General features: G+C 42.2%; 1 protein-coding gene across 1 annotated transcript in view; it reads left to right on the top strand.

Moving 5' to 3' along the window:
• Positions 1–18,049, top strand: part of LOC143960385 (sodium- and chloride-dependent betaine transporter-like) — a 165,087-nt gene that overhangs the window by 134,443 nt on the left and 12,595 nt on the right. Inside the window, exons 7-9 of the mRNA XM_077468957.1 lie at positions 1,761–1,895; positions 7,743–7,846; positions 8,384–8,508. Of these exons, the coding sequence (XP_077325083.1) occupies positions 1,761–1,895; positions 7,743–7,846; positions 8,384–8,508 (364 nt within the window). The remainder of the gene's footprint in view (positions 1–1,760; positions 1,896–7,742; positions 7,847–8,383; positions 8,509–18,049) is intronic.

The following is an 18,049-nucleotide window of genomic DNA, read 5'->3' as shown; positions in this document are numbered from 1 at the left end:
TATTTGTTGGAAGTATAACATACAGTGCCTTAAAAAAAGTATTCATACCCCTTGAAATTTTCCACATATTGTCATGTTACACCCAAAAAATATAAATGTATTTTATTGGGATTTTATGTGAAAGACCAACACAAAGTGGCACATAATTATGAAGTGGAAGGAAAATGATAAATGGTTTTCACTGTTTTTTATAAATAAATATGTGAAAAGTGTGCCGTGCATTTGTGCCCCCTTTATGCTGATACCCCTAACTACTCCTCATTAAAATCTGGTGGAACCAATTGCCTTCAGAAGTCACCCAATTGGTAAATTGAGTCCACCTGTGTGTAATGTAATTTCAGTATCAATATAGCTGTTCTGTGAAGCCCTCAGAGGTTTGTTAGAGAACTGTAGTGAACAAACAGCATCATGAAGGTCAAGGAAAACACCATATAGGTCAGTGATAAAGGTGTGGAGAAGTTTAAAGCAAAGTTAGGTTATAAAAAAACATATCACAAGCTTTGAACATCTGAGCACTGTTCAATCCATCATCCAAAATGGAAAGAGTATGGCACAACTGCAAAGTTACCAAGACATGGCTGTCCACCTAAACTAACAGGCCGGGCAAAAAGACCATTAATCAGAGAAACAGCCAAGAGGCCCAAGGTAATTCTGGAGGAGATGCAGAGATCCACAGCTCAGGTGGTAGAATCTGTCCACAGGACAACTATTAGTTGTGCACTCCACAAATCTGCCCTTTATGGAAGAGTGGCAAGAAGAAAGCCATTGTTTAAAAAAAGCCATAAGAAGTCCGATTTGCAGTTTGCAAAAAGCCATGTGTGGGACACAGCAAACATGTGGGAGAAGGTGCTCTGGTCAGATGAGACCAAAAATGAACTTTTTTGCTTTAAAAGCAAAATGCTATGTGTGCAAGAAAACTAACAGTGCTCATCACCCTGAACACACTATCCCCATTGTAAAACATGGCGGTGGCAGCATCATGTTGTGGGGGTGCTTTTCTTCAGCAGCAACAGGGAAGCGGGTCAGAGTTGATGGGAAGATGGATGGAGCCAAATAAAGGGAAATCTTAGAAGATATCCTGTTAGAGTCTGAAAAAGACTTGAGACTACTGGGGCGGAAGTTCACCTTCCAGCAGGACAACGACCCTAAACATACAGCCAGAGATATAATGGAATGGTTTAGATAAAAGCATATTCATGTGTAAGAATGGCCCAGTCAAAGTCCAGACCTAAATCCAACTGAGAATCTGTGGAAAAACTTGAAAAGTGCTGTTCACAGACGCTCTCCATCCAATCTGACAGAGCTTGAGCTATTTTGCAAAGAAGAATGGGCAAAAATGTCACTCTCTAGATGTGCGAAGCTGGTAGAGACATCCCCAAAAAGACTTGATGCTGTAATTGCAGTGAAAGGTGGTTCTACAAAGTATTGACTCAGAAGACTGAATACAAATGCACGTCACACTTTTCAAACATTTATTTGTAAAAAAATTTTAAAAAACATTTATCATTTTAATTCCGCTTCACAATTATGTGCCACTTTGTGTTGGTCTATCACATAAAGTCCCAATAAAATACATTTACGTTTTTGGTTGTAACATGACAAGATGTGGATAATTTCAAGGGATATGAATATTTTTTCATGGCACTGTACAATGTGGTGAATATTATAAGATGACATTTCATTATTCTTTAGAAAGATATCTTTGATAATAGAACATCATCACCACATTTTTACCATCTGCTTTCAATGTCTGTGGACAGGTTGTATATTTCACCGCCACCTTTCCCTATCTTATGCTGGTTATCCTGCTTGTTCGAGGGGTCACCCTCCCTGGAGCGTACGATGGGATAATGTTCTATTTATACCCGGATACTTCTCGGCTTAAGGACCCCCAGGTAAGTAGCAAACACGTCTCTATATTGAATTTACAGCAATTTTCAATTTCTTCAGCATGATGCAAATAACAAAATATATTGTTTTAAATAATAACATCATTATATGTTTTAAAATGTATACCTGTAAACAGGGCTCATATTTGCTCAGTAAATGCTCGGGGTCTGCCTTATACTTTGTAGCACTACACAATGGTTGTGCTTTACTGCTATTTCTCATGTTACATGTGTATGAATTAGCTGATTTATTGAAAATAATGCACCCACCATGTGGCTGATATATTATCTCAACAACTGTTGAGAAGGACACTGCTCTGATTCAATGTTGCTTTATGCAATAACATACATCTTGTCCAGGCACCTGTTGACTTGGCACCATCCACAGTCAAACTCTTCAAAAAGATAATATGAGGTTGAATACAATGCAATTTTTTTTCCGATAATTGGAGCATAGAGGATGTTTTTTCCAGTGTAAGAAGACAATGCATTTTTGAAGAGCTATCTCTGCAAAGAACAAACACTGACTGAGGGAACATAGAAGAAATAGGGAGAGTCTAGCTAGGACTGAATGTACACTAAACAGGAGGGGGGGACAGAAGGAGATACCAAATTACAGAGTAAACAAGTGTAGTGACCCAAAATTGCCACTAGATGCCAGTACACATCAGATAGTAGTAACCTAATATAGTTCAAAACAACAATATCGTAGAAAAAAAACATTTAGTGAAATAAAAGTCTGTGTTAATCAAATACAAAGCTATACATCTCATACGCAATCATAATCCACAGTGGACTTGCAATCAACAAGTGCAGCGTGATCTCACAAAGCTCTTCTCCAATATAACACCTTCCCTTGTGTCCTTCCCCATATATCAGAGGCTTACTAGAGAGTATGTGACTCTCATGTGAGAAGTCACACAGCGCTCAATTAAGATAATGGCAAAATGGCATTCTGTAGCTCACATCTCTACCCCTCCTCAAGACACAGAGCAGCATGAATGGAAAATTTTTATTATCGAAGCCGCATGTACTGTGATGTCATGACCTCCAGCTCCACCCAATGCTTTTTGTCAGACATGACATCATCAGGTGTGAAGTGCCATTATCTTAATCCAGGGCTTGACAATTTTGCTTTGAATCTAGGAGCCAGCTAAAAAAGTTAAGAGCCAGTTTTTTTTAACTAAATTTGATTTATTTGGGGTGGCTGTCTCATTCAGTTGCAGTGCTTCTTTGTGGGATGGCTTTTTTACTGGGTGGTATTGGGGGATGCATGTCTCTTGGGGCTCTCGAGGTGTGGGGATTTGACACTTGAGGTTGTTGGGGTGGAGTGTTTGGTGTGTGTTGTTTTGTCACATATGAGCATTCTGTCACCTGAAGCAAAATGCCTGAAGCTCCAAAAAAGTACATGTGCTTCTTTTTGGTGGCGTGATTGACGAGAGAGTTACATCGCGGGACATTTTTCTTTTTTAATAAAAGATTTGTCCCAAACTGTCTCTTGTCATTTTTACTTTTTTTTTACACTTTTTGTTGGTGAATGGGTAGAGGTAAAATTGGGCAAAGCATTTAATAAAACATTTAAAATGTGTAAGAAAGGGAAAGGTACATCTGCACACAGATGCACACAAAACAAAAAACAAAAAAACACACAAAAAAAGGAACATAAAACAGAGCTCACAAAATAATGGATAATGGATAAAAAATGGGATTGATGATAATCGATCAATCAGAGAATTTATTAATGAATGAATTGGGAAAGGTTTAAGGAGCACAATATAACTTAATAAAAATAGTGAATAATTAATAATAAAAAATAATAATAATTGAAAATGATTAAAAAATATATTTAAAGTATTAAAGGATGAAAGCATAAATATATATATATATATATATATATATATATATATATATATATATATATATATATATATAGTCAAGTACATACACATATAGTCATGGCCGAAATTGTTGGCACCCCAGAAATCTTTCCATAAAATCAAATATTTCTCACAGAAAAGTATTGCAGTAACACATGTTTTTCTATACACATGTTTATTTCCTTTGTGTGTATTGGATCAAGACAAAAAAAGGGAGGAAAAAAAGCAAATAGGACATAATGTCACACAAAATTCCAAAAATGGGCTGGTCAAAATTCTTGGCACCCTTTCAAAATGGTGGACAATAAGATTGTTTCAAGCGTGTGATGCTCCTTTAAACTCACCTGGGGCAAGTAACAAGTGTGGGCAATGTAAAAATCACACCTGAAAGCAGATAAAAAGGAGAAAAGTTCACTTAGTCTTTGCATTGTGTGTCTGTGTGTGCTACACTAAGCATAGACAACAGAAAGAGGAGAAGAGAACTGTCTGAGGACTTGAGAACCAAAATTGTGGAAAAATATCAACAATCTCAAGGTTACAAGCCCATCTCCAGAGATCTAGATTTGCCTTTGTCCACAGTGCACAACATTATCAAGAAGTTTGCAACCCATGGCACTGTAGCTAATCTCTCCGGGCGTAGATGGAAGAGAAAAATTTCTGAAATGTTGCAACACAGGATAGTCTGAATGATGGGTAAGCAGTCCAAACAAGTTCCAAAGAAATTCCAGCTGTCCTGCAGGCTCAGGGAGCATCAGTGTCCGCACAAACTGTCCATCGACATTTAAATGAAATGAAACGCTATGGAAGGAGACACAGGAGAACCCCACTGCTGACACAGAGATATAAAAAAGCAAGATTACAGTTTGCCAAAATGTACTTGAGTAAGCCAAAATCCTTCTGGGAAAAGGTCTTGTGGACAGATGAGACCAAGATAGAGCTTTTTGGTAAAGCACATCATTCTACTGTTTACTGAAAATAGAATGAGGCCTACAAAGAAAAGAACACAGTACCAGTACCACAGTGAAATAGGGTGGAGGTTCAATGATGTTTTGGAGTTGTTTTGCTGACTATGGCTCTGGGTGCCTGGCATCATGAAATCTGAGGATTACCAAAGGATTTTGGGTCGCACTGTAGAGCCCAGTGTCAAAAAGCTGGGTTTGCGTCCGAGGTCTTGGGTCTTCCAGCAGGACAATGACACCAAACATATGTCAAAAAGCACCCAGAAATGGATGGCAACAAAGCGCTGGAGAGTTCTAAAGTGGCCAGCAATGAGTCTAGATCTAAATCCCATTGAACACCTGTGGAGAGATCTAAAAATTTCTGTTGGGAAAAGGTGCCCTTTCAATAAGAGAGACCTGGAGCAGTTTGCAAAGGAAGAGTGGTCCAAAATTTCGGGTGAGAGGTGTAAGAAGCTTATTGATAGTTATAGGAAGCAACTGATTTCAGTTTTTTTTTTTTTCAAAGGGTGTGCAACCAAATATTAAGTTAAGGGTGCCAAGAATTTTGACCAGCCCATTTTTGGAGTTTTGTGTGACAATATGTCCAATTAGCTTTTTTTCGTCCTTTTTTTGTTTTGTTCCAATACACACAAAGGGAATAAACATGTGTGTAGCAAAACATGTGTTACCGCAGTACTTTTCTGTGAGAGATACTTGATTTTCTGGAAAAATTTCTGGGGTGCCAACAATTTCGGCCATGACTATATATATATATATATATATATATATATATATATATATATATATATATATATATATAAAGAAAAAAAGAAAATGTAAAATATATGTGTATATATATTATATTGTCAAGGACCATGCTATATAATCAATGTACTTACTTGGGCTGTTTCTATGGGAATTTTTATAATGTCTTAAGACTATAATGACCCTGTGAAAAAAAATATTATGGGAATTAATTAGCAAGCAACACTCATAATAGCTAAAAGAGTATATATAGAATGAGAACAATTAGAATTAGCTTTTCGAATTACATAATGAATAAATAATAAAGAGAACCCTCTATGGTAATGTTTTATTATTTTCCGCTGTTTGTAGTATGAGGGGCATGAGGAAAATGCACATTTACACCCAGGCACAACACCACATGAGCAGATGGAATCTATATTTTGAATTCTATATTTTAGAAATCTGTATTTTTTGTATTTTTAAAAAATGGAGATTGAAATCTGAATAGCCATAACCACAATGGTGATGGTGATGTTGAACCTTGTTGTGTGGGATTGAGTGGAGGATATTGAATCAGTGTGTGAAGGAGCTTTTTGGTGGGTGGTTGGAGGTTCACCATCTAAAAAGTTGGCAAAGGCTTCTTCTACCAAGGGTGTCCTCAAATTTGGTTTTAAGAAGGTTGCCTTGTGTGACATAATCTGAGTTGTGGGTAAAGTTTTGTTTAAGATGGTTGAACTGGCATTTGGAATGTTTCATTTTCATCTAGGGTGATTGCAGCTTTGTAGTGCAAGTATGAATTTCCTGCTATGGGTTTTATATAGTTATTGGCATAAATAGCATTGTTGGTATGACATAGCTCCAAGTCCAGAAATGATAGACTGTCAGGGCTGCAAACAAAAGTGAAGGAAAGCCCTAAATCATTTGAGTTACAGTGGGAGACAAATTGTACTACATGTAGTCCAGTCCCATCCCAGATGACAATGGTGTCATCTATATAACATCCAATGAAAACAATGTACTTTGAGAAAGGAATGTCATTCCAGATGGACAAATGTTCCCATAATCCTATGGCCAGATTGGCGTAACTGGGTGCAAAATTTGAGCCCATAGCCATGCCTTGCCTTGGGTTTGTTTGTAGATAGAATTGAAATAATTATGTGTCAAACAAAACCCCCACTGGGGATCTGTTTGGAGTGATGTGGATGAGTAGATCTTGTAGAAGAAAAATGTTGGGCAGCTCTCTGTTATGGGGGATGGATGTATATAAAGAGTTTATACATGTGAGTTCCCAGGTTATTTGAGTTCCCAGGTTATGTGAGTTCCCAGGTTTAAGCTTTTAAAGTATCTAGGAGGTGGGTTCCATCACGTATAAGGGTAGGTATGTTTTGTGCTAGTTGCTGTAAGAAGTGGTCGATGTAAATAGAAAAGAAGCTTGTGACACTCTCCATTGCAGCTACAATGGGGCGTCCAGGAGGGTTGGCCGAATCTTTGTGAATTTTTGGGAGCTCGTCTAAAAAAGACGAATCCAAACTGGTGATAAGTGGCTTGTTTGGACTAATGCTTTAAGGTTCTCTTGATGGGTTAGGTTGAGAATAGAACTTAATACCATTAGTCCAAACAAGCCACTTATCACTAGTTTGGATTTGTTTTGTTTTTAGTCTTGACCCCCCCAACCTGTCCTCAAAAGAAAACTAGAAGAGGCAGGTGAGGGGGGGAAGAATCAGAAACAAAACCCAAAGAGAAAATGGCCAAACTGTAAAAATATTCAATCTTTCTTCTCATCTGCTAACTTTAGAAGAAACTGCTCTATTAAACAAAGGTCTAAGACTGGCCATACACCTATAGATTATCAGCAGATTTTCTATGGTCATATGGAAAACATGGAACAGATTCCTCCATCTACACTGAACTGTGTGGATAGAAGAATCTCCCACTGGCCTAAGCTTCCATATCTTGCTAGTCCGCCCCACTGGCTCTCACAATACCTGAATATTCTGATTGGGTGCAGGCATTGTTTAGGTTGAGAGCCAGTGGGGCCGACTAACAAGATACTGAAGCTTGGCCCAGTGGGAGATTCCTCCATCAAGCATAGCCATAGCATACATGGAGAAATCTGTTGCACTTTTTCCATCTAACCATAGAAAATCTGCAGATAATCTATAGGTGTATGGCCAGCTAACATTTTGCACCAACCACGCAACCCAATCCTTTTACTCTTTTTGTGGATCTTAATAAATTCATATGAAATATAGTAGGTGATTCTTTGAAGATAACATTTTGTTTCTCTCTAGGTGTGGATAGATGCTGGCACGCAAATCTTTTACTCCTATGCCATCGGAATGGGGTTTACTATCAGTCTCGGAAGTTATAACCCCTATAACTACAATTGTTACAGGTATAATCTAGGAGAGTGTGTACAATTATTACCAGGACCTGGAACCCACATACATTCATTACATATGCAGTAAAAAAATGCTATGTTCTCATTGCTCTTTAAAAATGAACCCATGGCAGATCTTAAATATCACTAAATAATGTAAATATGTATTTATAAAAAATTGTATTTTAAATTTAGCTAGTTTAAATACCGAAATTTGATTTGATTTTAGACTATTTAGTCTCCTCTGCACAATACTACTTAGATTGGACACAGAAGGGGCAGTAATCAGGGCCAATTAGTTGTCCTGTATTAATGTACTGATAAGGAACGTGCTGACAGGAGGAACGAGCAGAGAGATTACCTCTCCCCTATGCTGCTATTCCTTCAATTGGAAAACTGAACCAAGCACTGCAAGGTTACATTTATCAACTGTGCTGCCCACAAGAAAGAAGAGAAACTATGAGACAATCCAGGTACATAACACATATACTATATACGATGTACATCACTAAAATTATCCATCAATTTCTCTTCCCATGCTTACCTCTGCAGAGACTGCATCTGTTTGTGTTTCTTGGACAGTCTGACCAGCTTCACTGGGGGATTTGCCATTTTCTCCGTCCTGGGGTTCATGGCACAGGAGCAAGGTGTACCCATCTCAATGGTGGCAGAGTCAGGTAAGTCATACATGGTGCCATCCTCCAGTAGTGGTAGTGATATGACTGTAGGAACAAGGCTTCGTTGGCTAATAAAATGTCTATTGACCTCTGTCATTGAATGTTTGTTTAAAATCAATGTGCAAAAAAAGAACTGCAATATATATATAAAATGTTAAATTCTAGTGTTTTCGCTAGAGGGAGCTATGGTCTTAGAGTTCCAAACCTCCCATGATACATTTGATCTGTATGTTACACCTTTTAAACAAGTAATTGTGTAATAATGAAAATTGTACATCAGGCAAGATGAGGCTCCGTTTAACCACTTAAAGCGGGAGTCCGCCGTTTTAAAAAAAAAAAGCCAGCAGCTACAAATACCGCAGCTGCTGACTTTTAAAATAATTACACTTACCCGCCCAGCGTGCCCGCGATGTCGGCACCCGAAGCCGATCTCTTGATCGTCTCTTGGGTGCTGCCGCCGCCATCTTGGGTATGGGAATCAGGAAGTGGAGCCTTGCAGCTTAATTTCCCGGTTCCCTACTGCGCATGCGTGAGTCGCGCTGCGCAATAAGGATGGTCCCCGCTGTCTCTGGGATCCGTGTGTTTCCCAGCAGGCAGCGGGGGACCTTCGGAAAGGGGCGTAGATTCTGCGGAAAGGGGCGTAGCTTCTGCAGAATCTACGCCGGAAGTGGGTGCAGATACCTGTACTGTACAGGTATCTGCACCCCCCTCCCCCCTGAAAGGTGCCAATTGTGGCGCCGGAGGGGGGGAGGGTTCCAATGAGCGGAAGCTCCACTTTAGGGTGGACCTCCGCTTTAAGGACCGGGCCTCTTTTTCAGACTCTGTGTTTACAAGTTCAAAACATTTTTTTTTGTCACACCGTATTTGCGCAGCAGTCTTACAAGTGCACTTTTTTTTTTTTTAAATACACTTTTTTTAATTAAAAAAATAAGACAACAATAAAGTTAGCCCAATTTTTTTATATTTAGAAAGATATTGTTACGCCGAGTAAATTGATACCCAACAAACTTTTATCCTTAAAAATATCCATAGGCGACATTTAAAAAATTCTACCTGTTGCATGTTTTGCGTTACAAAGGAGGTCTAGGGCTAGAATGATTGCTTTCACTATACTGATCGCGGCGATATTTCACATGTGTGGTTTGAAAACCATTTTCATATGTGGGTGCTACTAAAGTATGCATTTGTTTCTGCACACGAGCTCGGCGGGACGGGGCGCGTTTACATTTTTTTATTTTTTTTCTTATTTATTTTACCTTTTATTTTTTATTTTTACACTGTTTAAAAAAAAAAGTGTCAGGCCGCGTACACACGTGGGGACTGTTCGCTCAACTTTGTTCGTCAAACAGTTTCAGCGGACAGTCCGCTCAAAATTAGCATGGACGGACTTGCCCACACACGACGAACGAACAGTCCGCTGAAACCGTGCGCGATGACGTGAACGGCACGTACGACGGGACTAGAAAACGACGTCCTATACACTGCAATGCAACCTTCGGCGTGTAAATTCTTTCTGAGCATGCGCGAGACTTAGTTTGACGAACAAGCCTACACACGGGCGGACTGTCCGCTCAAACCAAGTTTCAGCGGACAGTTTTTCGGAATTTCCGAAAAACTTTGTTCGTCAGACTGTCCGCTGAAACTGTCCGCTGAAGCCCACACACGAGCGGACTGTCCGACGAAACACTGTTCAGCGGACAAAGTTGAGCGAACAGTCCCCGCGTGTGTACGCGGCCTCACTTTTATTCCTATTACAAGGAATGTAAACATCCCTACATCCCTTGTAATAGAAAAAAGCATGATAGGACATCTTAAATATGAGATCTGGGATCAAAAAGACCTCAGATCTCATATTTGGACTAAATGCATGAAAAGGAAAAAAAAACTTGTCATTTTGGAAAAATGACATAAAAAAATGTGCCTTTAAGAAGTATTCTATGGTATGGAGACAGGTGGGGGCCATCTTCCCCTCACTTGTCTCCATACCTGACAGGAGAACACACGCTGCTGACGGCTCCGGTAAGCAGCAGAGGGCACCGGATAGCGGCAGGAGGGGTGCCCCTCTCCCGCCACCGATAAAAGTGATCTTGTGGCGAATCTGCCACAGAGACCACTTTTATCTTGTAGCCGACCACCGGCCGAACACGGGGATACTCGGGTTATGGCAGCTAGCTGCTGCTATAACAACTATATCCGTCCCCAAAGTAGGGACGTACATCGCAGTGCGGCAGTTAAAAGTTGGCCTGACGCTGTAACTTTACAAGTCTGAATGAATAAATAACTTCCTGACATATAACACAATACGGCAACAGTATCATTTTTCAGAAAAGCTCCACCTTCTACAATCAAAAAGTCCTTAAGTCCTTGAGCTCCAGTACAGCTGCGGCCCAATGACGCAAACAGTGGCTGTTGGTGCTCAAAATGTATGGGGGGGGGGGGGCACAAGCAAACTAAAAAATTATGAAAAAAAAACATCAATTGCAGCCTCACTTTGCCCATCAAATGCAGCCACTGTGCCCATCAAATGCAGCCACTGTGCCCCCTCATATGCAGCCACTGTGCCCCGTCAAATGCAGCCACTGTGCCCATCAAATGCAGCCACTGTGCCCCATCAAATGCAACCACTGTGCCCAAAAAATGAAGCCATTGTGCCCATCAATTGCAGCCACTGTGCCCCATCATATGCAGCCACTGTGACCATCATATGCAACCACTGTGCCCATCATATGCAGCCACTGTTCCCCATCAGATGCAGCCACTGTGCCCATCAAATGCAGCCATTGTGCCCATCAAATGCAGACACTGTGCCCCATCATATGCAACCACTGTGCCCATCAAATGCAGCCAGTGTGCCCATCAAATTCAGACACTGTGCCCCATCATATGCAACCACTGTATCCATCAAATGCAGCCTCACTCTGACCTCCTGCCCGCTCGCTGTCTGACCAGCACTTACCCCATCTTGTTGGCGGGTCAGGCAGCGGATGACGGCGGCTAGCTGTGGCAGTCAGGCTCCTGTCCTCCATGCTTCCCATGTGTCTCTTCTTCCAGGCGTCCAATAGGATCGCCTGTGCCTTTGGGTATTAGACCCACGCTTCCTGAATGGCAGAGAGGCGGTTCAGTGTTAGAAAAGCAAATATTCATTTGCTTTGCTAACACACCTGGATGGGCTCCGACGCAATGCTGTGCCCTCCGAGTACACCTTTTTTAAAGCCTATTAGAGCCTATGGCTCTAATCAGGTGCTTAAAAAAAACGCCACTGTAATTCAATCGCCCGGCATCCAAAGAGGGGCTGGACGCCTGAATAGTGGGCGGCCACAGCGGCCATGGATAGATTCATGAATACATGTAACTGCCAGTGGCACATTACATTCACTATGTGCTACTGCCAGTGGCATCACTAGGGTTGGTGTCACCTGGTGCAGTAAAACATGATGTCACCCCCCCCCCCCCCCCAAAATATTTTCCTGTTTTCTGAAAGTGCGCCAAAGATGCAGCATGCAGGACTTTTGGTGTGCTTTCATTAAATGCTGAAAAAACTTACAACCTAATAGAAATATATAGGACTGTGGCTATAACTGCGGGTAAAATGTAGGAAGATCCCCTTCACATTACATAGCCCCCGCACCTCTGGACCCCTTTACATTACACAGCCACCGTAACCTCTGGTCCCCTTTACATTACACAGCCCCCGCACCCCTTTACATTACACAGCCTCTGCATCTCTGGACCCCATTACATACATAGTTTTGCACCTCTGGACCCCTTTACATTACACAGCCCCCACACCTCTGGATCCCTTTACATTACACAGCCCCAGCACCTCTGGGCCCCTTTACATTACACAGCTCCGCTCCTCTGAGCCCCTTTACATTACACAGCCCCCGTACCTCTGAACCCCTTTACATTATGCCGCCCCCCCCCCACACCTCTGGACCCCTTTGCATTACACAGCCCCTACCCCAGAATGGGAGAGAGAAACAGCAGGTTGAATAGACGGCAGTAGTTGCCAGAGTTAACTTTCCAAGTTAATCAGCAGGTTAATCAGCAGGTTAATCTAGCAACCAATAACCTGCTGGTTAATTTGGAAAGTTAACTCTGGCAGCTCTCGCTGTCTATTCAGCCCTGCTGTTTCTCTCTCTCTCATTCTGCCTCCTGCTCTGCTCTCCTGTGTTAGTGAGCGGCTGGTCCTGGGTGTCACCCCTAAGTGGTGCCGGCCTCACAGCCCCCCCACAACGTGTGGCACCCAGGACGGACCAATGTTTTTGTACCATTCCTTATTCATTTTCTGGATGCCTCAGACAATCAGAAAGGGGATTCATCAGTGAAAATGACTTTATTCCAGTCCTCAGCAATCCAATCCCTGTACCTTTTGCAGAAAATCAGTCTGTACTCTGTCCCTGACGTTTTTCCTGGAGAGAAGTGACCATCCTCCAAAAGTCTTTGCCTGCCTGCTGCCATTCCTGGGCAAGCTCTGCACTGGTGATGTCCCGGTCCTGCAGCCGAATCAACTGTAGGAGACGGTTCTGGCACTTGGTGGACTTTCTTGGGTGCCCTGACAAGCAGGGCCATCTTTAAGGCAGGGCAAAAAGGGTAGCTGCCCTGGGCCCTGTCATTGTTGTGGGGCCCAAAGAAGCTGCCTCATACTTGCCAACTATCCTGGTTTAAATTCCCTCATCCCTCAAGGTTTTAGTCCTGTGCTGTGCCCCAATATCTTAGTGTGAAGTGCTGCTACAAATGCTGCCCAGCTCTGCCCTATTGTTGTGTACAGATGACTCACCTGCCAGACCCTGTGTTTACATGTAAATACCAGCATTCATATGTAATTAGTGGCAGCTGGCAGCATTGATATGTATATCATGCCCCCTGAGATCATATCTACAGTAATCTCTAGCAACCAATCAACAAGCAGAAATCATGTGCTGAAACCTCTAGTAACTAATCAGTGAGCCGTAATGTGTGCTGTAACCTCTAGAAACCAGTCAGTGAGTGGTAATGATACTGTAACCTCTGGCAGTCAATCGCAATAGCTGCCTGATCTGATACAGTAAACTGATTTTGAGTCTAGCTTCTATTTATTGTATGTCTCAGAGCAGGTTGAGAGCGAAACTGCATGGGGGGGGGGGGGGAGCCCATAGAAAAGTTTTGCCCAGGGTCCAATCAATATTAAAGACGGCCCTGCTGTCAAGCCATGCACTGTGTGGGGCAGGCATGGGATAGCATAGGGGGAATATTGCTGTGTCTGTTGCAGGTGCGATCGGATACAGCAGGCCGGCAACAGCACCTGATTGGCGGGATTCGGCGGGCAGTGCAAACCCTGCAAAGCAAGAGGCTATAAGAGGGGCCCGAATGGAGCTCAGTTTGTCTAGAGGAAGGGAGGACCTGCTGCGCCGTTTAATCCAAAGGGCGGAGTGTTCCAGCGGAGAGGAGTGGCTACTGAAATGTTTAGAAGGCGGTCAGACTGTAGCCCCGCCTGGTCCTTCACATATGCAGGACGCTGTGCCCATAGAAGAAGAAAAAATTGAGGATTCCCCACTGAGCATGCGCAGTCCACGCCAGCAACCAAGGAGAGGCAAGAAGAGGATGAAAGCAGCTGCTTCTCCTAGCCCGCAGAGGTGGGAGAGAGCAAACAGCATTCCTCTCAGGAATGCCCCCCACGCAATGAAGACTTCACTCAGCAAGCAGCTGCCAGCAGCCAGATGGAGAGGAGTTCGCCTAGTGGTGAGACATGCTCTAACATTGATATACAGAATTTAAATATGTTAGTTAGCTCCTTATCCAACCTAGTGAATAATCTTAAAGGAGTACACACGGGTGGTGCTGAGGTGACAGAAAATGAAGCTGTTCTGCATAAATTTAAAATGTCAGAAGTGAACATGCTTGAAGGTGCACATTTATCTGGTGCTGTACATAATTCTAGTCACAATGTTATTAAAGGGGCACAGCTATCTGGTGCTATTTTGCAGAATGATTCGTATGGTGGTATTAAAGAAACTAATGGTGCACAGTACTCTGGTGCTTTTCAGGAGACTAATATTACTGCTTTGGAGAGGGCACGCTTAAGTGGTGCTTTTCCGCAAGTTAATAGTAACATGAATGTGGATGTGGTCAGCCCAGTATGGAGGCAGTTATCTGAGGTATCAGAGAATGCTACGAATATGGCAGAGGGTAGTCGTATGATGATGCCGCAAACTAATATGCAGTTGAATAAGCCCATTCCATCCCAGCGGGCATCCGATTCATCATTTAGACTACCTATGCTGTGTGATATTTCTCCTTTGGGTTTCCACTTGTCAGATTCGGTCAAAGAAAAAAATTGGAAGGGCGATTTTATTGAACTGTTATCATTATTGCCTGCTTCCAAAGAATTCCTCACCAAGTCTGATAAGAGAATGGAGGATCGCTCGGATGAGGATAAGAGAAGGTCAGTCCCCAAAACATTTCAGAATTGGCTGCAGGCCTTTTGCATCTATGCGGCCGTGCTGGGTGAGTGTTTTTCAGAGAAATGTTCGGGTTTGTTTCAGCATATAGATATTATTGCTGAAGCGTTTCGCCACTTTGGAGGCATAGCCTGGTTCATCTATGATGAGAACTTTAGGCAAAGGTTGGCAGTTCATCCAACTTTACAATCGGGATGCAAGGATGTGGGTTCGTGGCTGAACCTCATGTTGCCACAGAAGCCTCAGTTTGCACCATGGGTGGTGGCTCAGCAGAATACTTTTCGTAAAGGCTGCTGTTTCGCCTTCAACGAAGGGCTATGTAAATTCTTCTCGAATTGCAGATATAGGCACGAGTGCTCTTACTGCAATGGTGCCCACCCCACCAACAGGTGTTTTCGGAAGTCAATAGCATCTTCCGCCACGCCTTTACCTAGGAAGGCGAGTGGGAAAGGCCATGACACCAGTAAGATTGCCAAGCATGCAGCCTTGGCTAGATCGCTATCCAGACCGCACGATGGCCCGGACGCTAACTGATGGGTTTACAGAAGGTTTTTTAGTCCCTTTCTTTACTGGTACAGGATGCGTTTTAGTTAAGAACTTGCGTTCTGCTAGGATACATCCTGGTATTGTACAAAAGAAGATAGACAAGGAAATTTCAGAAGGCCGAGTAGCTGGCCCTTTCATCCATCCACCTTTTGCTAATTTTCGCCTTTCTCCCTTGGGTATTGTTCCCAAGAAGGAACAAGGGACTTTCAGACCCATTCACCACTTATCATACCCGGCAGATGCTTCACTTAATGATGAGGTCGCTGATATTATGGCTCCTGTCTCTTACGCATCTTTTGATGAAGCACTTGTGCTATTGCGTCATTTCAGACAGGGAGCATTGTTGGCAAAGGCGGACGTCAAATCTGCCTTTCGTCTGCTTCCAGTTCATCTTCAAGGCTTTAATTCTCTTGGTTTTCATTTTCAAAGACGTTTTTATTTAGATAAATGCCTGCCAATGGGCTTTTCTTTATCATGTTTTTATTTCGAGGCTTTTTCTAAATTTTTACATTGGGTTTTATCACAATACTTACCTGAAGGAGGCTTTCTGCATTATCTTGATGATTTTTTGTTCGTTGGCCCAGCAGACTCTCCGTTATGTTCTAAGTCGCTGGATGCATTTTTTATTATGTGCGATTCTTTTGGTATTCCCATCGCCCATGAGAAAACAGTTTTTCCATCTTCTACCTTTGAATTTTTGGGTATTACCATTAACTCAAAACTAATGGAGTTTAGACTCCCTGAAGAGAAGTTGCACCGTATGAGATTGATGATTTCCTTGTTCATTGCCAAACGCAAGGTGTTTTTGTAGGAAGTACAATCCCTGTTGGGCCTTTTTACTTTCGCAGCTAGAATCATTCCAGTAGCCAGAATTTTTTCCAGGCGTTGTGGTTTAAAGAACCCATACTCCCTGTTTGCATCTCTGCAAATATCAGAGAAGATTAAAAAATTTGGGATTCCCTTTTGGCAAATTTGAATGGATCCACGGTTTGGCAGCAATCTTTTACGGTCAACTTTCAGTTACATTTCTTTACGAATGCCGCAGGTTCATCCGGTTTTGGAGCTTTTCGGGATGGCCATTGGTGTGCTTCCGAGTGGCACTCCAGCTGGCCCCATCAGGATGTTTTGCAGAATATAGTCCTCCTTGAACTATTTCCAGTGTTAGTTTCTATCGTGATATGGAAAGAACATTTTAGGAATCGTAGGGTGTTAGTGCATACGGATAACAATGGTGTGCTTTTTGCTATCAATACGCTGGCATCTAGATCGGAAATGGTAGTTAAGCTGTTACGTTTTTTTTGTATTGCATTGTTTCAATATTTGGTTGAAAGCACGTTACATACCTGGTTTAGAGAATGATCTAGCTGACGCTTTGTCTCGTTCACAATTCAAGAGAATCCAGGAGCTGGCTCCTTCAGCGGATCAGAGCGGCACCCCCTGCCCAGATTTCCTCTGGGGCTTGATCTGGGACTATTAGCTACTCACCTCCGGAATTCAGTAATGCAGAAGACGTGGCGGGAGTATGAGTTAGCCTGGTCCAGATGGTGTTCTTTCTGCTCAAGTAAGGATATTGATGTGTTAGATATAGATGGTTATGTATCTATGGCTTTTGTCTCTTCTCTGATTGAATCTGGTCTTCGTCCTGCCTCGGTTAGCAAGATCTTGGTAGGAGTATCATTTTTTCTGAAATTTTCTGACTGACCAGCTTTGACATCTTTCTTCCAAATCTGCCAAGTTCTGAAAGGTTTCCGAAAACCTTTTCCGCTTAAGGATAGCCATCGGCCTATTTCAGTTGGATTGCTAGCTAACCTTTTGACAGAATTGGAGAATGTCTGTTTTTCTAATTTTGAAACTTTGCTTTTTAGGGCAGCGTTTTCAGTTACCTTTTTTGGTGCTCTGAGAATTGGTGAGCTTACGGCTCGGAAAAAAGGCATCCTCTGCTTATCTTCTGTTCAGGCATATAGCACTGGTCCCCGATGGCCTACGCTTGTTTGTTTGTAGATCGAAGATTTTTGGTTTGGGTAAGGGTCAGTGGGTACCGCTGGCCAGATCCCCCAATCCTGTGATATGCCCAGTGTTGAATGTGGCTAATTTTATGTCAGTACTTCCCTCTTTTGAAAGTTCCTTTTTTTATCCACCAGGACTTGTCTCCACTAACCAGATACCAATTTTCTGCTGTTCTAGCCTCTTGCCTTAAAAAACGTAACCTATCTGGTTTTAAATTATCATCTCACTCATTTAGGATTGGGGCAGCTACAGCTGCCAATCTGCTGGGTTTCCCTCCGCAAGGTCAAAAAAGGTTGGTAGGTGGACTAGCAATAGATACAGAATTTATGTTCACCCTGAATTGTTAACATTATGATCTTGTTTTAGATCCAGCTAATGGTATAATTTGGATCGTAGGCCACTCCTACATTTTCTGGGCTGGTAAGCAGGCTTCTTCTAGGACTTATTAAAGTAATTTAGGTCTGGATGTTAATGACTTTACAGTTTTATGGTCGGGTGTTCGTGGGTTGAGATGGTGTAATCTTAGAGGCCATTTAATTTATTTAACT

The sequence above is a fragment of the Lithobates pipiens genome, unplaced genomic scaffold, assembly GCF_037356315.1.
Source record: "Lithobates pipiens isolate NorthernLeopardFrog02 unplaced genomic scaffold, aLitPip1_a1.2 Scaffold_8, whole genome shotgun sequence".
NCBI lineage: Eukaryota > Metazoa > Chordata > Amphibia > Anura > Ranidae > Lithobates > Lithobates pipiens.
This window is presented reverse-complemented; position numbering and strand designations above follow the sequence as displayed.